Source organism: Cuculus canorus, chromosome 3, assembly GCF_017976375.1.
Source record: "Cuculus canorus isolate bCucCan1 chromosome 3, bCucCan1.pri, whole genome shotgun sequence".
NCBI lineage: Eukaryota > Metazoa > Chordata > Aves > Cuculiformes > Cuculidae > Cuculus > Cuculus canorus.
Genome location: NC_071403.1, coordinates 41,059,935 through 41,083,959, shown reverse-complemented (window position 1 = coordinate 41,083,959; position 24,025 = coordinate 41,059,935). Strand labels below are relative to the sequence as shown.

Genomic DNA, 24,025 nt, shown 5'->3' with positions numbered 1-24,025 from the left:
TGCAGTGCAATTCCTCTTCAGAGGACATGAGAGTCAGGATTCATCCCATCTGTTTCAGGCACAGAAGTGGGACACTTAAATTAGACGCAATAGTCACCACTGACTTCCCTTTCTACAGTCAGCGTAGAGTGACAGGCATTTTCGTTGGCAAACTTTACCAGCTTAAGGCTGAATCACATTGCGGAGAAGTCCTTCTCTTGAATGTACATTGATGGAGTGTGGAGTGATGACATTCTAATATAGGTATTTCAGTTATGTTAAAGAAAGATTTAGACGGGAACTTTTACAGAGGTTTTACCTTATTTACCATTCCCTTTCTTTTTACTTAAATGTGCCTTCCAGATTACTGAGGCATGCACTTCCACAAAGCAAGTTAATTCCCATGGTGGTTCTCAGAACTTGTATGCTCTTGGTGATCAACCTTACTTAAGATACAGTGTTACAGAACACTGTAAATACCTGTCACTAAAGCAAGTCTTACTGCAGTGTTACAGTTGAATTTCTCTGATTTTATGGATAAATAGCCAGGTGTTGGCTTGTTGGTAAAGTAGTTCATTAATTGAATAGCCTGTGGAGCGTATATTGTAGTCAAAAAAAGAAAACAGATCATATTCTAGGATTTGCTATTAGTATTATTCCTTGCATCAATGGAGTTTCTTTTGGCAGTCAAGACAGTTATTCAGACCTCACTAACTGGAAATTTGTTGGCATCAGTGAGACTTACGTGGCATTAATGACAAGATTCCATATACAGCCCTCAAATGGTGGTATATTCCTGAGAGGTGCAGTCTGAAACTGAGAAGAAGTACCCCCTACAAAGAGTTTCCTAACAGAGATGGGGTGGTCTGTTGGCAATCTCTGAGTCTGGCCTTTGTCTTCATCTACTTGTACAGTGAACATCCTGTGAAAAAGATTTGAAAGCAAAGAAATATATATTTTACTCTGGTTATTACTCGTATTGAAATCACCACTTTGCAGGCTCCATTTACTCCTACACCAGCTGTAACACTGAGCAACCCAAATTACGTAATTAGCAGCTAACATTAAATGCATATTAACCACTAGAAGGTTTTCAGTTATTGCTATGCTTCCCTGGTAGTTCTCTGACAGAGCTTTTTAAAGCCATGCTGCAGAGAGGCATCAATACCAGTCACTGGTTAAATAGGAAGAAGTGGTTCGTAGTGTGCCACACTGACCTGATAAGAGCCCAGTCTGCTGTACTGGGATGGTAGGTATAATCATCTAGTGCTCAGCAGAATAGGAACAGCATGGGGGCATGTTTTGTTTGTGCTCCCTGTTTCCAAGTTTGCACAAGTTATGCCCCATCTGTTGGAGTAAGGGGGTATTAAAAGGTGTGTCCTTCAGGACACATCTAGGATTTGCCCAGACCCCTCAGCAGTGGAAGCAGGAGCAAAGAGATTTCTCAGTGGGCAGTTCAGAGCAACAGATTAATTTGGTTTCTGATAAGTGTTCCAGAGAGGACACTTCTCTCCACTGCCTTCAGAGAAAATGTAGAGAAATTGGACTGTAAGGACTCCAGTTACCCTTTGTGCTGCTGTGTGATAGCCATGGTTACTGATGGTCAATTTCTTCCATCAGTATGCAATATTTCATCTCTTTTTTAGCCATTATCATAATATACATTTTGGGTCCAAGCAGAACCATACAATGATGTATACTAGCCTTCAACAGTGTCCCATAATTACCTTGGAAGAGAAAGCAAATACTTCATAATTATATGGACAATTATTTCTCTGAAGAGTTTTCAAAGGGTGTTCCTCGTATTTAATCACATAAAACTTGAGTTTGTGATGAGCAGAGGAGGAGTTAATCTTAATTTATAACTTTTCATATCCATTTTGGCTTACAGAAACTGCAAGGTTTAGACAATTTGATTTCTAACAGAGTTACTTTGAAAACACAGAGGTTTCATCAGAACAAGCATCATCACTGGATGGCATTGTACAGCCATTGTGTCCTAATGTACTCTCACAGGTCAAGTTGCTGTACTTGTTATAATACTGCATAAAAGAACTAACTTGTTTTTGTTTAGGAGCTCCTTGTTATCATCTACATATCTGTGTTCTGTCACAGTGACACAAAATGTTTCGCAAAATGCAGTCATCCATTTCCAAAATAACTCTTTCTCCTGAAGAATTTGCAGTTTTACCTTGAACTAGTGATTGAGTCTGGGGAGAGATATTGTCTGAAGGCGTTATTTACAAGTTGGTTTTTTTTAATGACACAATAGATTATATTCAGTCAGAAAGTTATACTGACAAAGGATAAAGAAAAGCAAAGCAGATTAAAAAGAGGACAGGACACCTCGGGACTAGAAAGACAGAAATTGTTGCTAGACAAGGCTGCAGTGTTGTGAGGGTAAAAGGATGAAGCCCAGGGTTCACAATGCTTGGTTAAGCGCATTTTGTAATACGCTGGATAGTACATCTTTCTGATATTTTTTTCTTTAAACAAAACAGAACAGCATTGTCCATACTGGACTAATTCATTGAATTTCTGTACAGTATGTACACATTTGTACGTCCAAATGTCCACAACAAATCCTATTTTGAACAAGGGTTATTCCAGGCCATAAATAATACTGACTGCCTGAGTTCTACACAATAGAGCAGTGCTGTTTCTAATCACTTTCTGAACGATGAATTGTAATTAGCATTTTTTTACCACCTCTGAGGAAAGCCAAAGGAATTTTGGTGAAATTCTGCTTAAAACAGCATCGTCTGAGATGGTCTGCAGTGGCTTTCCAGCAATAACAGTGACTGCCATTTATTCAGGACTGTCTTCATTGTTTTACCATATTTACCTGGGCACCACCCCAACCTCATGAATATACACCAGCACATGGCATCTCTAAAAGACTATAGACTGCTGTACTGTTGCTGTTCATATACTTTGAAAACAGTCTTTTTTTCTACATGTCTTGAAAAGGCGCAGCGTTGCTGCAGTTTTTCTCATCCACAGATTTGATTAATAAAGTATATTTTCCAAGTATCAGAAGTTTAAAGATGTCAATTCAGACAAATGTAGGTCTCTGGAGAAACAGGCTGACAACCTGTGAAAGCATGTAAACCCATTTCTGCAGAATAAGAATCACTGTCAGAAAGCGATTTCAGAAAACATTTGGATAAGGAAGGAATTACTTGAAATTGTCTCAACATTGTCTCATTTGCATGGATTGGTAATGACATTGGTACATTCGCTTTACTGAAATAGTTGTGCTGCGTGGTCTGTTGCCCTTCTAGATATTTATTACCCTTTAGCTCTTTCTATCCGGATGGAGTGTGCTCTGCCATCGTGAAACTCGCCAGACTCTGGTTTGATGGTGATTCTGTGGGGATCCCGTATCCCAGTGGAGAGGTGCACTTCTAGTCGACCTCTGTTCAAGAACACTGCATAGTAGGCCTGCAATGTGTATGTTGGTACAAGAAGGTAAGTTACATTTGGAAAGGAATTATTTCACTTACTTTTACGTTAGTGTGCATGTTTAATTTTCTTACAGTGTTTTTTAATTTACTCACCATGGCAAAGATACTGTAGTTTCTGTTCTGCTGCTATTGCCGTATACAGACTGTCTTGTATTTTTATAACGAGGAATGGATAAAATGAGGTCATGCGGAAAAGTCTCATCAAAACTGCTTATCTATTTTGCAGGGAAGGATGAAGACTTCTAACCTACAATTCTTTTTGCTGTTACAAGGCCTGGTCTTAAACCCATCAAGCCTTTAACAGCATTGATCTCAGTGCGAGTTCTGTGTTTGGATGGCTGGCAAATCATGCTAGTAGTTACTCTAGCAACCAACATCATGTTGTAGCAGATTTCAGGATCTAACCTCCAGTTACTATAGCAATGAGTGTCATGCTCATTTCTGTGACCTGAAGTGCTGGGTAATGATAAAGGAGCCCCTACCCTGAAGTTAATATCATCCGAGAGAGCCATTATAATGTGTTGTTCCTGGAGTGTGTTGCTACAGGTCACTGAAAAGCCTTTTCCAAAACAGACAGGAAGGAGAATCATGGAATATCACTTCCCAGAAGTCCTGAACAAAGAAGGCATCAAAATATTCTGTTTATCTCTGTTATTCTATACTTGTCCATGAGGTTTATAATTAATCAAGGCTTGAATAATTTCTAAGAACAATCACACTTTTACTAGTTAGTCATTTGGATTCTGTAGCTAAGTTCCCTGAACAGCCTGCCTCTATCCTTTTCTTCAGAATGGATTTATATTGCATATTTTTATTTTATGGAAGAGAAGGAGAGGCTGGAACATTCTTAAGTCTTGCATTGCACAGCAATACAGGGGCTTACCTTGCAGTGCTTGTAGCAGATTTATTTTTTTTTTGGGGGGTCTTAGGGGAAACAGAATGATCCTAATTTATGCCTGTATGAACAGGAATGAGTCACATTTCCACACACTAATAGTGCATAAGTAGTCCTCAGAATGAGTGAACAAAAGTATCTTTAATATTCAGGTTTGACTAAAAAAACAACATGAAAGTGTCTATATGATAGAAAAACAAATTTGTTGTTTAGCAACAAACAATCGGTGCCTCACTGTAAATCTGTAAGAGAAACTGTTAGTCAAATGCAAAAAACCACTTCTGAGTCTCTACCAGATTCTTCATTAGATAAAGAATAGCATTAAAAATAATGAAAGTATAAAGTGTCTTGAAACAAACCAAGTGGAAAAAGTTCAGTAAAATTGTGGGTTTTATCTTTTGCTAGGTTCCTCATACCTGCCCCGTTTGTCTGCGCTTTCTCCTCAGTGGGGCAGCTTTCCTCCCAGTGTACCTGCGCTTTCTCCTTGGGGGGACAACTGTGCCACTTGTGCCAAACAAGATGATTCCAGACTCATTCTTGGTGCTGAAGGAGAGGTTGATTTCTGTGCCTATGTCAAAGGAGACAGGCGGCAGTTCCACAAAACCTGGCTTGGGGAAGCTAACTGTATAAATGCTCTGCAGAAAAAAAGAGGACAGGAAAGTGCATTAGTAGGATTAAAAGCAAGAGTATGAATATACAGAAAGATTTCTTAACAAAAATAATAAATGTAAATATGACTACTGTGAAGAGATGGAAAGTAATCTTAAAGACTAAGCAATTTACTTCTCAAAGTGTTCTGCAAACACTAATTTACCTGTTTACATCTGGCATCATTAGAGTATTTATGGAATCCTGTCTTACAGGAAGACAAAGTTCCAGTCTTATTTCAGTATATCCTCTTGGATTAAAAGTAACTGCTCACAGGTGGGTTTTTCCTTCTATATATATGTTTGCCTTTGGTTGATTCAATGAGATTTTGCTTTTAAATCAATACAATCGGTAACAGTGGCTGAGACAGCTGGGGTTGTTTAGCCTGGAGAAGAGGAGGCTGAGGGGAGACCTTATTACCCTCTACAACTACCTGAAAGGAGGTTGTGGAGAGGAGGGAGCTGGCCTCTTCTCCCAAGTGACAGGGGACAGGACAAGAGGTAATGGCCTGAAGCTCCGTCAGGGGAGGTTCAGGTTGGATATCAGAAAAAAATTCTTCACAGTAAGAGTCATTGGGCACTGGAACAGGCTGCCCAGGGAGGTGGTCGAGTCGCCTTCCCTGGAGGTGTTTAAGGAACGGGTGGATGAAGTGCTGAGGGACATGGTTTAGGGAGTGTTAGGAATGGTTGGACTCGATGATCCAATGGGTCCTTTCCAACCTTGTGATTCTGTGATTCTGTGAACATAAACTAGGTTCTATTATTTGTCAAATGTGCCCAGAAAATACTCCCCATTAATCTGTCATTGTTGTTTCATCATTACTGTTTCACTAAACACCAATGTTTTCTTGATGACTCAGGCTTGTAAATGAAGCACTTGCTGTACACAGCCCAGCTCTTAGGACATTAGCAGCCATTAACAAAATTTCAAGAGTAGTATATGTCATCAAATAATAAATCACTGCATATTCTTGGAGATTTTCTGTAATCACTGCCAATTCTTCTACTCTTCCAGTGCAGAAAACCAGTCTCTAGAAACAATGACTTTTTTTTTGAAATAATTCACCATTTTTTTTGTACAGTAGAACCTCTTTCAGGAATAGATATAATGGATTATTAAGCGAGATAAAATCATTGCTGATGATGTTCACCTTCTCTGAAATCTGAGGGTATTTAAATAATTGAGTGCATATCCAGTCTTTATCCTTAGCTTTTACTTCACTTCTTTTTAATTACCTTAAATTTCTTGTTTTGTACAATTAGATCTTATTTAATTCCCCAACAAAATGGTTAATCCAATTAGATTTCAGATTCTGAAACCTCAAGAGTTACAAAATAATGTGAAAATTTTTACCTAATTCAAATTTGTAAGATTGGAAAGTATTCGAGCAATCCAGTTGTTTACAGTTTAGTTTTGTCACAAACCTGAAAAAAATGGCCATCTCATGACAGATGCATCTAGCCTTATATCATGTCTGAGGGTCCTATTACTGTGTGCTTTTTGCTCTGATGAAGGCCAGAGACAGAAGAGATGAAACACAGCAAAAGAGGGCACTCATCTTTATTTGGCCAGGTTTCAATCATTGCTCAAAGGAAATTTTTAATATTTTGGAGAAAAATGGTTGGAAAGTATCTGTTTAACAAAAACTCATTTGGATTTGCTGTAGTCGTAACTGATACAGCACTTGAGATCATACAGTTGCTTGCAAAACTATCTTAAATGGTATACATTTCCAGGGAAGAAATATAAACGATTTATTGAAGACAAATTTCACTGCAAACATTTTCTCATATATGAAGATTCTTCTTTTCCATAGAAAATTACTATAACCTCTCTCAAGCTTAGGATCAGATTCCTTGAATTTTATACACATTGCAAGCCTGTTAATTAGAAGCAGCGACAACTGAAAATAATTAGAATTAAGTTGTATATATTTAAAGTTAAAATAATAACATCAGTTTTGCACATTCCTAGTGAACAGCTAGGAATGTGAAATGTGCCTTCCAGTTCAGCGGTAACAGTACTCATAACAGTAAGTGCTCTACAGTTCCTATCCTAAGGATGACTTTCTTTCAGGTACCCCTAAATATACTGATTGTCAAAGTACCTCTGGTTTTCTGTAATGAAAGATTTTGCAATAACTTCTATTTAAAAAAAAATAAATCTTTGGATTTTATGTTCATCAAAATTTTTTAAGGTTTTTGCAATATGTCATTGCCTAATTCAATCCTCATTAGTGTCAATAATTTCCATTTAAGTAAGCTGAAACAAAGCTAGATCATTGCTAAGCATTTTTACTTTTTACAAAGGCATGTAGTGATAGGATGAGGGGGAATAGCTTTAAATTGGAGAGGGGAAGATTTAGACTAGACATTAGGAAGAAATTCTTGATAAGACACTGGATTGGGTTGCCCAGGGAAGCTGTGGATGCCCCATCCTGGGAAGTGTTCAAGGCCAGGTTGGATGGGGCCTTGGGCAACCTGGTCTAGTGGGACGTGTCCCTGCCCATGGCAGGGCATTGGAACTAGGTGATCTTTAAGGTCCCTTCCAACCCAAACTGTTCTATGATTTCAGAAAATCCTACCTTTTAGGGATATTACAACCGTCTAGGGATAGTCCAAGAAGTTAATTCATCTTTCTTTCTCTTAAATAGAACTATTCCGATTTTCAAACTAGATTCGTATGTGTGTCTGACTATGATTTATACAACTAATGTGCTATGCCGTAAAATCAGAAACCAGAAAATATTTATACCCATTAAGACCAAAAATACGTGGAAGTCAGACTAACCTCTAGTGTGCATCCTTTGGTTAGACCAACAAAATCAGGACTACTCAATATATTATACGGTGTCCTTGAAATTTCAATGTCTTTGAGGCAACCTGTATATTTCTTTAAGTTCACTTCAGGCCTAAAAAAATAGAAGTACAATGTATTTTCACAAACAGAATTTAGGGAGAACACAATCAGCCAGACACACACACACACACACACACACACTTTCAGATGGACAGCTGCCTGGCTTTTTTTTTTTAAAGACACACATACACTCAAATGAGTACATCTTGCCTTATGCCTCTTATCAGCACATATTACACTCTGCCTTCCATCACTCAAAAGTGTACTGGATCTCATGTCCAATTGGCAACAGTCACCTGTCAATTTTTTTCTTTATTTCCTATAATTCTTTTGGTAAAGCAGTGCTGTCACCTAGGGTGTTTAAATGCAGTGAGCTATGAAACAGTTGTTCCTTAGGCAAAGCAGAAAGATGCAAACTAGGAAATCTTAACAACAAGAAGGGACCTTAACTGGAAAACAAATGTTTCACTCATCTTTTTGCATGCTATATCCTAATGAAAGAGAAACTTTAGCAAACATTTTGGATTAAGTATTTACCAAAGACTGGAAAAAAATTTCATTTGATTTTTTTTTTATCCTTTAAGAATTCTTTATGTTCAGGTGGACTGACATTTATTTTCTATGTATTTTATGTTCCCAGTATCTTTCTTAGGAAAATCACTGCATATTTCCTTGTGACACAGCAATGCATTTGCTGATCTCAGGCAGTTAAAGAAAAAAAAACCCACCTGGGTTTGCAATAGAACCTGACTATCCAACCAAGACAGGAAAATATTGTAGTAGAATGGCAAAGTTCCATGGTCTGGCTCATTAGCTGATTGCCAGAAGAAATAAGAAACCCCCTTAAAGTAACAAAAGCTACTAGCATGTTTGAAAGCAAAAATATTATTTCCCAGCCTCAGACCACAACTACTGGCAACATCTGAACCAGGCTTGCAAGAAGAAACGTCTTATAAAGTGATTTCAGAAAAAAAGTTGCTATTCATAGCATGGAGAGTAAATAAAAAAAAAGAAAAAGCACTATTTAATTCACTCATGATATTATCCATGAGTGCTTCATAGAATATCTGAATAATATAAACAGGTCAAAGAATGAAAAATGAATTTGGAAAATAAATAAGGAGTTATTAGAGGGAAGAAAATAAACCCCAAACCAACCAAACATTTCAGATCCCTGGAAGGAAAGAAAAGATTGAAATGACTATTAATTACAAAATAAAACCATTTTGCACAGATATTGTTCAGCTGCATATTTTGGTACTGAAAGCCATTCTTTGCATTTCAGCCATCCCAGCAAGCGCGGTGTATTCTCTGGCAAATTAGCATCCCCTGTGTAAGTTAAAGTAAGCATCTGGTTTTCTAAAATAATCCATACTTTGTTTTATTTATGATCACGTAGTTATAGTCGCCTTTCATTTTTCATTTTTTACTTCCTCCTCAGTTCCTTTACAGATACATCTTCCTGGCAGCAGAACAGTGTTGCCATGTCTTTAGAAGCTGTGCCCATGGTCCTCTGTCTTTGTCATGCAGAAAACATCCACGCTCCTAAGCCCTTCCTGTCCTTTATGGTTACAGACTGCCCTTTTGCTGTCCCATTACAAGCAGTTGCTGTTATCTTTTAATTTCCAACCTGCATGAACTCTACATCCTCGCAGACATTGAACACTTGCTTGATTTTTTCTTAAAGACTTCCATTTACCCTTGTTCCCTTCCAAAACATACAAAACAAGGTCCAAGTTCATTCACATCTGGCATAAATTCTTGGCTTTTTTTTTTTTTTTTTTTTTTTTTTTCCCTCCAGTTTCAAGGGAACAGCAGCAAGGATTTCTATAGCTTGGGAAGAAATAAACTTTCTCAGGTTTGGGTGTGGGATGGGAGTGAAGATATATTTTTGTAATTCAAACCAGGAATTAAGCTCCAAGACATAGTGAAGTTCCTACATTGAGAATATCAAAGCAAAAGCAACTGACACAAATAGTTGCAAACTGAAAACACAGTCAGAAGTAGGTGACCTCCCCTATTCCCCCATTCATCCTCCTGCTCTTAAACTCAGAAGGGGCAAATTTCACAAAAACCTGCACTTTGCTTTCACACCCGCCTCAGTAACTACTTCACTGCCTTGGAGTGCTTCTCGCTGACCTGGAACTACGTTGCTCTTACAGCCTGGAGATTACAACCAAACTTGGCAATACAGCTTTGCCGCAGCTTTGCTTCTAAGGCATTCCAATGTTATAAAGAAACACAGCTGAAGTAAGCAGCTGTATACAGAAAAGAAAAGTTGTTCGGCTAGGTATGTGCACAGCAGGTAAGATGACAGCGTAAGCACTTGGGAGCAGCTTTGCTTGTTGCAGCTGAAGCAGCTCGCTGAATTAACAGCCTTAGCGTAACAGCTGGTATAGATACTACCCACAAGCTGCTTCTGCATTGCCGCCTGTGCTTTCAAGCTGCACTTACTAGGCACATGCAAGTCATGCGAATAATCTAATTATTTTTACCTTGCTTTCATACTAGGGTGAGAAAGAAAGACAAAAAACCACCGAAAATCAAAATTACATGAATTGTAGCAAATGATACTTAATAGCAAGGTTCAAAATATTTCACAATGAAGCAGATATACATCGTTTACAAACATCACATTATGGATGGTGAGATTCTATATGCTCTATCAAGCCATAATAATTAACAGGGTTACTCAGCAAACAGCTACATTAAAATGTTGTAAGTCAGAGGCCTTTTAAAATTTTTTGCTATACTTCATTGTGAGTAAAAAAAAAAAACCGTGTAAAAGATTTTGGCCAAACTGACATGACCTGGTAATTACAAAGTCACGAGTACCTCAGTGCCTATTGTTTGTAGTATCTAATCCTCCTTTCACTATTCTTGATTCTAAGTTACCATGACATTCATCTTGTCCCAGTGACTGATGAATCATAGTTGTAGGCAAAATGGTTACCACAGGCCTAAGTAGCTGGGGTACACTGAATTTCTAAGCAACCACAAAGGATTTGTGGGAAGATAATTGCTGTAGACATTTTGTTATGCACTAGTGTGATCTCACACTTACAGAATATAGTATTATATTTCATTAGTAAAAGAGATCTTAGATCTTTTTATTGCTGGGTGATTTGACATCAGAGGTCAGTTATTAACCTAATAAATTAACAAATATGTCTTTTCTTTTAATTGCAAATCAGCTTGTGGACTAATTACAACAGTTACTTGTGCACAAGACCACTTCAAGGCTGTCATTATGCCATGTAGCTAAAGTTGACATAGATTAATGGGCTTGTTTCTGTGTTGCTCATCTATTCAGTGTAGCACAGAATTCTCATTCTTGTCATTGCAAAACTGCTGAATATTCATTTAAACTACAAGTAAGCTTTTTGGTCTACTTATATCCATGTAATACAGCCACTAAATTCAAGTATCTGTTATCCCACTTACTCAGTTTATTAAAGCTTAACTTAAACTTTACCAAGAATAATAGATGATATTTAAAAAACAAATAATGGGAATTTTACTTGAGTAAGAGTTTCAGGATCAGGCTTCTGAAGGGAAGAGGCTGCCATATTTCATTCTACTTACATTAAACATATCAAGAGTATTGTATCATACACTTCAATTTTCTGAATACAGGAAGAATTTAATCTAAGGAGCCCAGGAACTTTGGTCTACAAATAGTTTTAAATCATTTATAAGCACAAAAATGTTCTATGTATTTAAAGTATACTGACCCTAATTATGCAGATGTGCAAACTCATTTAACTGTAACCCTGTGAGGGGCTGTCTGTAGTTCTATTTTTCTACTGATGCACAAGGTAAACACTTGTGCTTAATTTTTTGGAGGTATGGAGCCATTTATGCAAGTTTTTAGTCACAAATTCTATTAATTAAATAAAAAACACATAAAAAGATGAAGTAAGCTACATCACAGTTCTGCACAGCATCAGAAAATTGTTAACATGATTTCCATTATACTTCTGTAGTGTGAGCTGTGTGAAGCACATTGAAATATATAATATATGTAAATAAAGCATTGATCTGGCAACGTCGGGTGTGTTGGGTGCTCACCATTCATTTACTGCAAGTGAACTTGAGAAACAGATACAGAGAATAAGATTACACTGCATTTACAATCTCTTTTCAAGGGTAAAGAAATTAGTGTGAATCAAGTTACCTCAGATTTCGCAGAGTTGGCAATCCCCCAAAATATATTTTCTCATGCCCTTTTAAGTTGAGTCCAAAGTGGCTGCCTGAAGAAGTTGTTGCTATGGTCTCTTCTTCATTGGTGTCTATGTCTACAATCGATATGTTAGCTGGAAAAGATTTGAGATTAGTTTCAAAATATCAGACATAAACAAGGATGTCTTAATGTAAGAAAGCAACAGATAAATACTTGAAGGGTTGGTAGGTGGGGGTAAAGGCAAGAAGGGTTGTATTTAGCAATTAAGACACTGGATTTCCAATTTGCCAATTATGGGCAGAGGAAGAGACCTGCACTTTCCTCTGTTTCCATAGCAACCTGAATACCTATAGTAATTCTGTATGCTTTATTTTACATATTTTGTAAATCTGTTTCAATTTGGAATGTTCTTCTTGTCAATGTAATTTGGAGCTAACACTCCAGGAAAAAATCAAGGCAGAAAACATTATTTTACATCTAATTTGTGATTTCAGTACAAAGGTTGTCACTTGACCAGGATTTTTTAGTGTAAAAGTTTGTTAAGCATTGTCATCATGTGCCTTAGAGATTGGTGACCAGTCACTCTAAACCATTTTCAAACCCAAACCAGCCACTTGTTCTCACGTCTAATCTCAATCTGGAGTCATATAACCATCCAATTTAAATGCTTGTTCCATGTGTATTTTTAATGTATGGATTAATACAGAATATAAAGTTCAATGAAAGAGACAAGACACACTGAGAAATGCTGATCAGCTTGCAGGGAGGAATTCTACCATAGAGATGAAAAGAAAGGGTTCGTTCATTCCTTCATTCCTTCATTCATTCGTTCCTTCCTTCTTTTTTTAATTCCTTTAGACAGTTAAATGCAAGAGATTGCTTACTATCTACACTCCACAGCCTCACACCTCCCGCTGTCTACACACTTAAGGAATGAAACGAACCTTTATTTTAATTAAAAAAGCTACCAGCATGATTTCTGGTTAAGGATGGAATAGAGTGTGTTTGGAGATGAAAGACCTGTCAACCTCAGGGGATTTCAAAGGGAGGACTGGCTAGAAGAGCTAATGCATACTCTGTGGAGAGGAAGGAGCGATGGGAGGAAGAATGTTCTCTGATAGAAGATCTCCCCACGGGTAAGTCTTGTAGAAGCAGCTGACTAAATAAATGCCTTAAAAGAGAGAAAGAATGTGCAAAACCTGAAACCAAATTACAGTTTTCAGGAATGAAAGAGAACTGCATGTGGTTATAGACTTTCCTGCTATAACCCACTGTAAATAGAATATTTTCCCTTTAATTTCTATACATATGTTTTCTTTACAAACAGAAGGATGATATGAATAAATTATAACTATGAGACATATTTTTCCTTAATACCTCCTGAGTGAAGTATGAACTACGATAACCAGCTAGCAACAAGACTTTCCTTGTCTAAAAGTGCAGCAAATCTACAAGTGAGAGCTCTGAGTTATTTTGGCCAGTGTACCAGTTCCCAAGTCTACTTCAGTCAAATGACAAGAGAGTGGGGCTATGTTTGAGATGCAAAGGTCAGGTAGAGAGCTGGCACCACAAGGGACAGAGGAGTAAGAGTGTGTTCAGGGGCTCATGCTGACCCTGAAGATTCAGAATGCATTAAGACTTCTGGACATAAATGCACAGAGAATGTCACGGACTCCATAACAAAATTAATACGGCTCAGGTAAGATTCTACCAGCCCAATAACTAGATTAAAAACAAATAACAAAAAAGAGTGTTTTGTCAGCACAACAGCCAGCATTCTATGTGATTTAATCACAGAATCACAGAACGGTTTGGGCTGGAAGGGATCTCTCTGGAGATCATGTAGTCCAAACCCTGCTGCTAAAGCAAGTTGACCTACAGCAGACTGCAGGAACGTGTTCAGGTGGGTTTTGAATATCTCCAGAGAATGAGATTCCACAACCTCCCTGGGCAGCCTGTTCCAGTGCTTTATCACCCTCACAGTAAAGAGTTTTTCCTCATGTTCATGTGGAACTTCCTGTGCTCCAGCTCATGCCCATTGACCCTCACCCTGTTGCTGGGTACCACTGAAAAGAGTCTGGCCCCATCCTCTTGACAACTACCCTTTTGATATCTATAAGCAGTGATAAGATCCCCCATCAGTCTTCACTAACGTAAACAGATCCAGGTCTCTCAGCCTTTCCTCAGAAGAGAGACGCTCCAGTCCCCTGATCATCTTTGTGGTCCTCCACTGGACTTTCTCCAGTAGTTCTTTGACTCTCTTGAGCTGGGAAACCCAGAAGTGGATGTAGTACTCCAGATGCAGCCTGTGGGGCAGAATATATGGGGAGGATAACCTCCCTCGACCTGCTAGCCACACTCTTCCTAATGCACCCTAGATACCATTAGCCTTCTTGGCTATCAGGGCACACTGCTGGTTCATGGCTTGTTGCCCATCAGGACTCCCACGTCCTTCTCTGCAGAGCTGCTTTCCAGCAGGTTAAATCCTAACCTGTACTCCTGCAGGAGGTTATTCCTCCAGAGGTGCAGGACTCTACACTTGCCTTTGTTGAACTTCACTAGGCTCCTCTCCACCCAGTTCTCTAGCCTGTCTAGGTCTCGTTGAACAGCAGCACAGCCTTCAACTGTACCAGCTACTGCTCCCAGTTTTCTATCATCAGCAAGCTTAACGAGAATACACTCTGTCCCCTCATCCAGGTCACCCGTGAATATATTGAATAAGATTGGGCTCAGTACTGACCCCTGGGGAACATTACTGGCTGCAGGCTTCCAACTAGAATTTATGCTGCTGATCACAACCCTCCGAGCTCTGCCATCCACCTAGCTCTCAATCCACCCCACTGCTCAGTCACCTAATCCACAATTCCTAAGCTTACCTATGAGGATATTGTGGGAGACAGTGTCAAAATCCTTGGTCTCTCCTCATCTACCCAGCCAGTTATGCCATCATAGAAAGTTATCAGATTAGTCAAGCATGATTTCCACTTGCTGAATCCATGCTGACCACTCCTAATAACCTTTTCTTATCAAATTGTTAACAAGTGCTATCGCCTCACATTTTGAACCAGTAACAGGTTAAAGAATTAGTAGCACTTTTGAAGATGTTCCCAGTTGTTTCCATGCAGACTCAGAGCATGACACTGTATATTGATAGGGAATATAAAATAGTTGTTGTGTTTGTCTACTTAGATACTGTACTAGTGGTACTGAAGTCATTGCTTTTTTAAGCACTTTGGGATATGCTGAGCATGAGAGAACTGTATGGTATGAAAACTATTGCTGTCCTAACAAAAATCACACAGGTTTGTTTTATGATTTTGAACAACACCAGGGAACAGATGAAAATGCTTTTTTCCCCACACAGAAGCATTTTAGAATGTAGTTTACACAACCGTAATGCAGAATTACGCCTGAAAATAAAGGTACCTGTTCATAAAAAGCCCGCTTGACAGTGCAATCATTCACATGCAAATCATCACACCTGTAATCTAAGCAAAAGAAGTTGCTAAGTCACTAGAACTTTACAATTCTGGCAGTGTTGCACATCTTCCCCACGATTAGACAGTTAGCTGTACTGCACAGGTAAGTGGGAAATTCATGGTATTGACACAATACAAACTCACCTTGCTTTTGAATTCTTGACAGGGTGAAAGATTTCCATTTGCCATCATTATGATTTTGGTTGCTGGTAACAGAAGCTGTACCTGAACCTAGATCGTAGCTCACTTTTATGCGCCCACCACTGAGTTCTACACTCATGAAATCCTTCTGTTAATGAAAAGGATTAGATAGATATAGAAATTATGATTCTTGTGCATTTTGGTAAAGACATATGACAGTAAATAAACACTTAGTAAAAAATCTACTTAGGAATTTACTGCCCCAGACTGTAATGTACAAGAGACTGCTGCCAACAAGCTATTTTTTTCCTCTTTTTTTTTTCTCCTTTGGATTGCTAACTTGGTTGGCATATTGCTAACAACTTAGCTCGAGTTTTAATGGGATGTCTTACTTACTTTTATTTTTCTAGATTGAAGATGAAATGCACATTATAACTATGAAACTTAACAGTCAGCTTTGATTATATGTCTGTACTACAGTTAGTACATTTATTAAATACCTCAGCTAGATTTAAACTTGCAAGGTAGGAAAAAAGAGCAGTAAAGATGGTAAACCAGGCTTGTTTACCAGGGTTTCTAGAGACTATTCTGTACTGAGGGCGCAACACAGCGCTGAACTGTTATTCTTATCAACCATTGACACCAATATTTAAACAGTAACTGAGGATAGAGGAAAATACATTATGATGTGCTGAATACTTACGCAAAACTGATAACAGTGTTATGAATATAAACATAAATTTATGTTAACTAGAAAAGAGTAAAATTTAACCAACTCTAGATACTTATGCTTGTCTATCCATGCATCACTAGAAAGAACATCCTTCAAGATTTTATGCAGTGGGACAATATCTTGAGACAAACTGTATCATGGATCAGTTGCTTTCTGGCTCCCAGTGTTTTTCAGAAGTTCGAGTAAATATCTTTTTTTCTAGAAAACTTCATAAATTAATAATTATACAAAGTAATTATACAAAATAATCTAAAATAATTACATTAATTATACTTTCGATATTTAGTTATGAAAACTAATTAGAAAAATTGTGTAAGTACTTCATTATCATAATAAAATGTTATCTTTTAGTATAATCAGTCAGAAAGAGCACCCTCCTCCTTGATAATTCCAGTAATTTTGATAATTTTTCCCAAAATACAGGAATCTGAAATAAGACTGATTTACACAAACACTGGTTTTGTAAAATAATGAGTGGTCAGTAATTCTTCGAGATGTCAGTGAGAACTGCTGTACATAATTTCTGGCCCATATGAAAGGCTAAGGAAAGGATTCTGTTCCCAGTGGAGATGCAAATCAGTCTGAATCAGAGATGCTGAAGCTGAGTTATTCCCAATTCACGTGGATGACCTGGTCAGATATCTTTATAAATTACTTCTTGTTATCCACACACATATTGATAGAGTGTGTGAATAAAAACGTCAAACAGCTTTGTAACTAATGTTTATATTCTCTATTTCAGCTGTAAAAGGCAACATTTTTTGACCCTGTAAAAATGTCATCATCATCACATCCTATTTATTGCACCATTCAGTTTTCCTTTAACACCACTCACATTAAATACAAGCTTTTTCTTTGTAGGACTTCCATCTAATACTTGTCTCTTCCCATATTCTTCCTGCCCTCACACTATGATACTTGACACTATGAAGGCACAACCACAACTGGCAATGTTCGTACAGGTAAACTTTTGAGATAAATGAAAATTAATTAATAAGTTCATAAATTATTGGAGAAGTGGGCCTCTGAGAACCTCATGAGGTTCAACAAGGCCAAGTATAAGGTCCTGCACCTGGGTCAGGACAATCCCCATTTTCAATACACGATGGGGGATGATATGCTTGAGAGCAGCCCTGAGGAGAAGGACTTGGGGGTGCTGGTCGATGAGAAGCTCAACATGAGCTGGCAATGTGCGCTCGCAGCCCAGAAGGCCAACCATATCCTGGGCTGCATCAAAACAACCATGTCCAGCAGGGTGAGGAAGGTGATTCTGCCCCTCTATTCCTCTCTTGTGAGACCCTGTCTGGAGTATTGTGTCCAGTTCTGGAATCCTCAATGTAAGAAGGATATGGAGCTGTTAGAATGGGTCCAGAGGAGGGCTACAAAGATGATCAGAGGGCTGAAGCACCTTCCCTACGAGGACAGGCTGAGAGAGTTGGGCCTGGTCAGCCTGGAGAAGGCTCCGAGGTCTTATAGCGACCTTCCAGTACATGAAGGGGGCCTAGAGGAAAGCTGGAGAGGGGCTATTTGTAAAGGCTTGTGGGGATAGGTCCCAGGGGAATGGGTATAAACCGGAAAGGGGCAGATTTACACTGGACATTAGGAAGAATTTCTTCACCATGAGAGTGGTGAGACACTGGCACAGGTTGCCCAGGGAGGTTGTGGCCGCCCCATCCCTGGAGATGTTTGAGGCCAGGTTGGATGGGGCCTTGGGCAGCCTGATCTAATGGGATGTCCCTGCCCATGGCAGGGAGGTTGGAACTAGATGATTTTTAAGGTCCCTTTCAACCCTAACTATACTATGACACTATGATACAAGCTGTAATTTCCTTAGACTAACGTAACGCCCCTTAGTTAGTAAATACTAGGTAGTCAACATCCGCATCATAACATTGTCTTCACTTGGACAGCAGTGAAGCACGATACTATGCAACATCATACCAGGACAGTGCTATATTAAATTACTATTTGTTTTCATAATGCTATGAATTAAGTCCCTGTAATGATGGCATGAAACCCGTAAGCAGTGTGGAGGTTATTTGTTTTTTCTCACCAAGTCATCAGTAGCAAGATACATCAAGAGGGCATTCGATGAAAAGGTCCTGAATTTGAACATGACTGTGGAAATATTGGGGTTCCAGCGGACTGGGCGGCTCACCATGGCATAGCTGTCGCCATCAAACTGGACTGTCCCTTCACTGTCTGCCACCTGTGGGCTGAAAAGAGGCAATTCCAATCAGTTTCCTTCACTGTGTGAAGTTGAACAAAAAGAAGTGGGGCCCAGGGAGGTGAGGGGACACCTCTTAGGAGTCTTCCTGAACTTGGTTTGATTTCATATCAAACTCATATTTTTTCACAATGAGGGTCATTGAGGCACTGGCACAGGTTGCCCAGGGAAGTTGTGGCTGCCCCATCCCTGGAAGTGTTCAAGGCCAGGTTGGATGGGACCTTGGGCAACCTGATCTAGTGGGAAGTGTCTCTGCCCATTGCAGGGGGGTTGGAATTACATGATCTTTAAGGTCCCTTCCAACTCAAACCATTCCACGATTCTAGGATTCTATGACAAGTGAAGCTGCAATGTCACCTCACCGGCTGTCAAATGCAAAAGCACATCTTGGAGGAAGATGGAAGAGGAATGTGTCACATGTATGTCACGGTCTGTAATGACTAATTTTGCAAACCTCAGTATAAAATAGCATTATGTACTCATTCATCTCTAATTAACTTGGATTTGTTATTGCTAGTGATTTTATAACTTCTGGATGGTCTCACACTGAGACCCCTGGACACTGTGATCCACAAATTACCAACACCACAAGAGCACAATCATCAGTCCCTTCACGGTTTTTGGTATTACAGAAAATACCAAAACAGAACAGAAAAGATCAGGCCTTGAGTTTGATATGATTTTTATGATAGACTCTTCCCCATTTCTGTCACACAGATCAGATAGCTGCAAGAAAGCAATTTTTTGGTTTAATCACAAACACAACAGAATATGAACAAGGGACCTATGTGTGAAATATTGGCCAGGACCATGCTTCCTATATATCTTGGCATGCATACAAGGATCTTGAATGTAGTCCTCTCACTTTCAACAGCTACATTTAATGGTTACACTTTTTGCAGGAGAACAGGAATCTTCCTGGTACTGGAACAATGGGGTAAGGCAAAAGGAATTTCTAATACAGTTTTCTGCAAATCTCAAATCTAGTATTCTTTCTTATCTATCACTAATGAATGAGAAATTTAAATTTAGGGAGAGATGCACATAAATGTTTAGGCATTTCTATTGAGACTTGCTTGGAACTAAAATGCATATATCATTATGCTCCTTAAATTTCCACCTAGGTGTCAAGGGCCTACATTTGTAGTCAAGAAAATCCTTTGGTAAAACTGCTCTGTTCACAACTGAAATTTCCATAATTTTCAAAGGGCTAAGCTTTAGCAGGCTGTCAAGCTAGCAGCCTAATTTGAAAACTAGCCTACCCTTAACTGCCTTGACTGGGTCTACAATTATTTTACCTAACACAGTATGAGCTGCATTATACCATATACTAACATTGCCCTGTTCCCTAAAAAAACCAGGAGCATCTAAGAGGACACTGCTGCTTTCATGCAATGGGTCATTGTGGAAGTCATAAACCATAAACAATGTTATGAAAGACCTAGAGTCTGTGTTCTTTACATGATAATTTCCCAGGACTGTGCTGTAGGATCAGGTGGTGCCTCCGTATAAGGACCCTCAGCTTCTGAAGTTGAGCTGTGGCAACTGTGTTTGCAATTTGTTTCATGCAAAAGACGAATGAAGATGGGTCATAGCTCTCTAAGGACAAGGACACTTCCAGAAAGGAATGTTCTTTTGACAACAACTTATGTTGTTTCTAAATTCCTGAAGAGAGTTCTGAGCCTGTGTATGGCTCATCCTGGTCATGTCTGGATGGCCATCTACCCTGTCCCGAAAAAAACAGGTCACTGACAGGGACAGAATTTCCGATTCTGTTTTGAGAATGGAAATACCTTCCTCTTGTAGGGTCTTTGCTCACTACACTTGTGGCTGTGAAAGCCACCTTGAGGCACGTGACTCTGTCCCATGCTGTATGAGAGCTGCAGACACCCACACCACAGCTGTCCATGAGCCAGAAAGTCCCACTGTGGATCACATCGTCTTCTGTGTTTTAGCTAATCCTGGTTACTGGTTAGCAGAAGTCTGTCCATCACAGCAGTATTACACCACCTTAATTCTGTTAAGACACCAACCATTTATGGCCCAGACTAGGTGCTTCGTGTAATTGCAACCTAACTTGGTATTTCCTGCAACTCCCAGTGTTGCACACAGACCACAGCTGTGTACTGGAACTTGCTGGCGGCTGTGGAAATTCCTGCTGCTCGCCATAGGATGCAGTGTCACTGCAAAGAGGTTCCTAAAGGAGCATAAGAAACAGTCAGTGCTTTACCTACCTGACAGCACATCCTTTACAGTCACCTTCAATATCCCTGAAATTCCACAGTCCTATGGGCTTGCTGTCTAGAAAGGTTTCACCCATGCAGCCAGTGAAGGTGGTGACTCTCACAGCATCTGACTTCTACAAGAAAAAAACCACAAATCTCATTAGAATTCAATTGGAAGTGAACTGCTGTGACAGAAAGCATAACTCCTATGGGAATCACAAATACCAGAAGATGCTTCTTATTATTTCAAGTATCAAGAGTAATATCTGAGAATCCCTCCTATAGCAAGCAATCAACAAAAAAGTGAGCTAAACTTCGTATCAGTCAGGAAGGAAAAACTCACCTGCATTTGAGATGCTGGGAAGGCTTAAGCAGAATTATTCCTGTAGAACAAAGAGCTTCATTGACTTCCATGTCGCCATTCACTTTCCTAGCTTTACCAGTGCTTTACCTACCTGACAGTACATCCTTTACAGTCACCTTTGATATTTCTGAAATTCCACAGCCCTATGGGCTTGATGAATTTTGGATGCAGAAAAAGTGCAGATGGCAAAGCAATTAAAATTCATATCACATCAACACTCATTAAGCTAGGGTCACACACACAGGGTAGAGCACATTAGATCATAACATGGTACTGTGATGAAGGTACTAATATTTGACAGTACACAGAGTACTCAGCTCAAAATTATCCTTCTAAAAATACCTAGTTTCATCTAAATTTCAATTAATCAATATGAGCTGATTAAAAATCAATATACTTAGCTATTTGAGATAGACAAGCACCTGCTGTTTTCCATACAGCAATTATGAATATTAAGATCTTGCAAGAGAATATGGAGAAGTGCAACTTGAAAATATTCAAGGGAAAGTACGACTCAAAAGACTTAATGTACTAGTGATATTTCCCAGAGTAATTGGGAAGATTTTAACTAGCAACAAGCATGAACTTAATGTCACTTTTGAGAAATTCATGACATCTAAATATCAAAGTCTTCTACTCAAGTCAGATGAAAGATGTTTTTAAAAATTAAAAGCCAGTCTTCTTTTTGAATACATTGCAAAGATGCATGCACAAAGCAGATTTCTGAGACTAAGATTTAAGAAGTGTCACTGACCTTGGTAAATGTCCAAAGAGCTTCATGGTTTTAGAAAAGTCTTAATTAAAGTCTCCACTTTGTGAGCCTGACAACTGTACCATGTGATGACAAAAAAAATCCCAAAACTGTCGTGTCTGAACAGATCAAGCCTGACAGTGTTTAAAGCCCTGTACTGCAAATATGTTAGGCATACCAAACTTAAAATATACTGTCTTCCTACCTCTGCCCTTGTCTTTACTTACCTGGAGAAAAAAACAACAAAACTAAACATCAGGTTTGTTTTCCTGACTAAGAAAAAAAAATGAAGAAGTCTGGAAAATATCTGGAGAATTCTTAGTGAGGTTGAAAATGGCTGTTCTGGCATCAGACTTCTGCAGTATCCACTATTCCCATGCCAGTTCAGCACTGCAACTCATACTTGATCCTATGTGCTGAACTGTGCCCATTACCTACCTCTGCCTCACTGTATCTAAATAAAACAAAAAAATAAAAACATTAAGAAAAGAGTTCAGATTTAAATGTTACTGTGTTCTGGGCCTTTTGTTTACCCTGAAACATCAAGGGTAAATCCTGGAAACCTTCTCCCTTTAGAGATTCTGCCAAATCTCTAACTTTTTCCTACATACACACTTCGTGAAGCTTCATTGTTACATAATTCTTCTTGACTAAACATTATTCAAATACTTTTAGCATTCAATTATTAAATAAATACTCCAAATAAAAACTACTAATAAACATGAAATAAAGCAATAGATATAATATTAAATATTTTAAAATGAAAACTAATTTTTTCTCTGACAATGCATTTTAAGTGAGACTGACCTTTGTTAGGAATAGTGATATATTTTATTGGAGCGGTAGGCTCCAGCTTTGGGGCGTGGCTACTCAAATAGTACATATTATCTCTTTATAAACATTTGCCTCAGTTTTCCTACTATCAGACTATAATACTAAGAGTTCTTTATGAAATAAAATAATAACACTTAAACCTACAGATGATACCAAGTACAACATGCACCTCTATTAATCTTATGTAACAGCTTTGTTGTGGAAATAAGTACTAGGCACAAGACTACTTGATGCTGTGACACAGAACAACTGCTGCTGCATTTCTGTATTATTTTTGATTCCCTGGGTCTTAATGTAAACAGGCATTTTTTTTTAAATAGGATTCAGATGAAAGCTCTGGTCTGGGAGTTGTGATGTTCTAAAGCTGTACGAATATAAGCGATATTATTATGTTTCAGTACTTGCCCCACTTGCCTTCTGATAAGTCAAAAGTGATGTCTAAAATAAAATTCAAATAAGGTTTGGATTTAGGCTGGTCTCTGAGTTTGAAGTTTCATGACTCCTCTGGGGCATCATCTTTGGACAACAGACCAAAAGCCACCGGACCATACATCTTCTAGGGTCTCAACTGAGTTAACAAAATTTAAATGTGGCATAAACCAAACTCTCAATGCTTTTCCAAATACAGAGCGATTAAATTATTATTTTAATGATAATTGTGGCAGTTACGATTGTTTCCTGAGCCAGTCTGTTTTCCTGAGTCAGCAGTCAGAATCTGACAAGCATTTTAATGGCACGGGCAAACACGACCCTATCACCTCAAATGGACTCCTGTGTGTTTGCGCCTTTGGTCATTATAGCCACACAGCACTGCAACCCCTGAACAGTCCTAATTCAGCTCAGTGGGGCGATTATTCCACTGAATTATTACGGTGAGTGAAAAATAGGACATAATGCTGAATCAATTAAATTTGGTGAAAATTAAATTAAATGGTGAAGACAACAGCAGAAACTAAAGCTTACACAGCAAAATTCCAAGAATGAAAGAAAGCTGAGAAGCATTCTTAGGCATGAGAGATGAAGCACCTCTCCCTGGTTTATTTCCATTTCTTTTGAAAAAGCAAATCAAAGGGACAGAGTACAGAAAACCAGTGAGGCCATTCTGTTTTTGTAAGGGTCACTAATCTCTGCAGTATCACCTTTACAAATAGATTATTTATTAATTTTAGTAATATATTTCAAGAGTTCTTGTTTATGACTTTCAGAAGAAAGCAAACACCTTTAGTTGCCTCTAGATAGA

At 38.6% G+C, this 24,025-nt stretch overlaps 1 protein-coding gene across 1 annotated transcript in view; it reads right to left on the bottom strand.

The window, feature by feature from the left end:
• The window catches only part of LAMA2 (laminin subunit alpha 2), a 347,214-nt gene that overhangs the window by 16,913 nt on the left and 306,276 nt on the right, over nt 1–24,025 (bottom strand). The window contains exons 48-55 of the mRNA XM_054061626.1: nt 20,846–20,970; nt 18,438–18,600; nt 15,655–15,799; nt 12,026–12,164; nt 7,780–7,900; nt 4,758–4,976; nt 3,275–3,423; nt 725–901 (exon numbers count right to left, since the gene is read on the bottom strand). Coding sequence (XP_053917601.1) covers nt 725–901; nt 3,275–3,423; nt 4,758–4,976; nt 7,780–7,900; nt 12,026–12,164; nt 15,655–15,799; nt 18,438–18,600; nt 20,846–20,970 — 1,238 coding nt within the window. The remainder of the gene's footprint in view (nt 1–724; nt 902–3,274; nt 3,424–4,757; nt 4,977–7,779; nt 7,901–12,025; nt 12,165–15,654; nt 15,800–18,437; nt 18,601–20,845; nt 20,971–24,025) is intronic.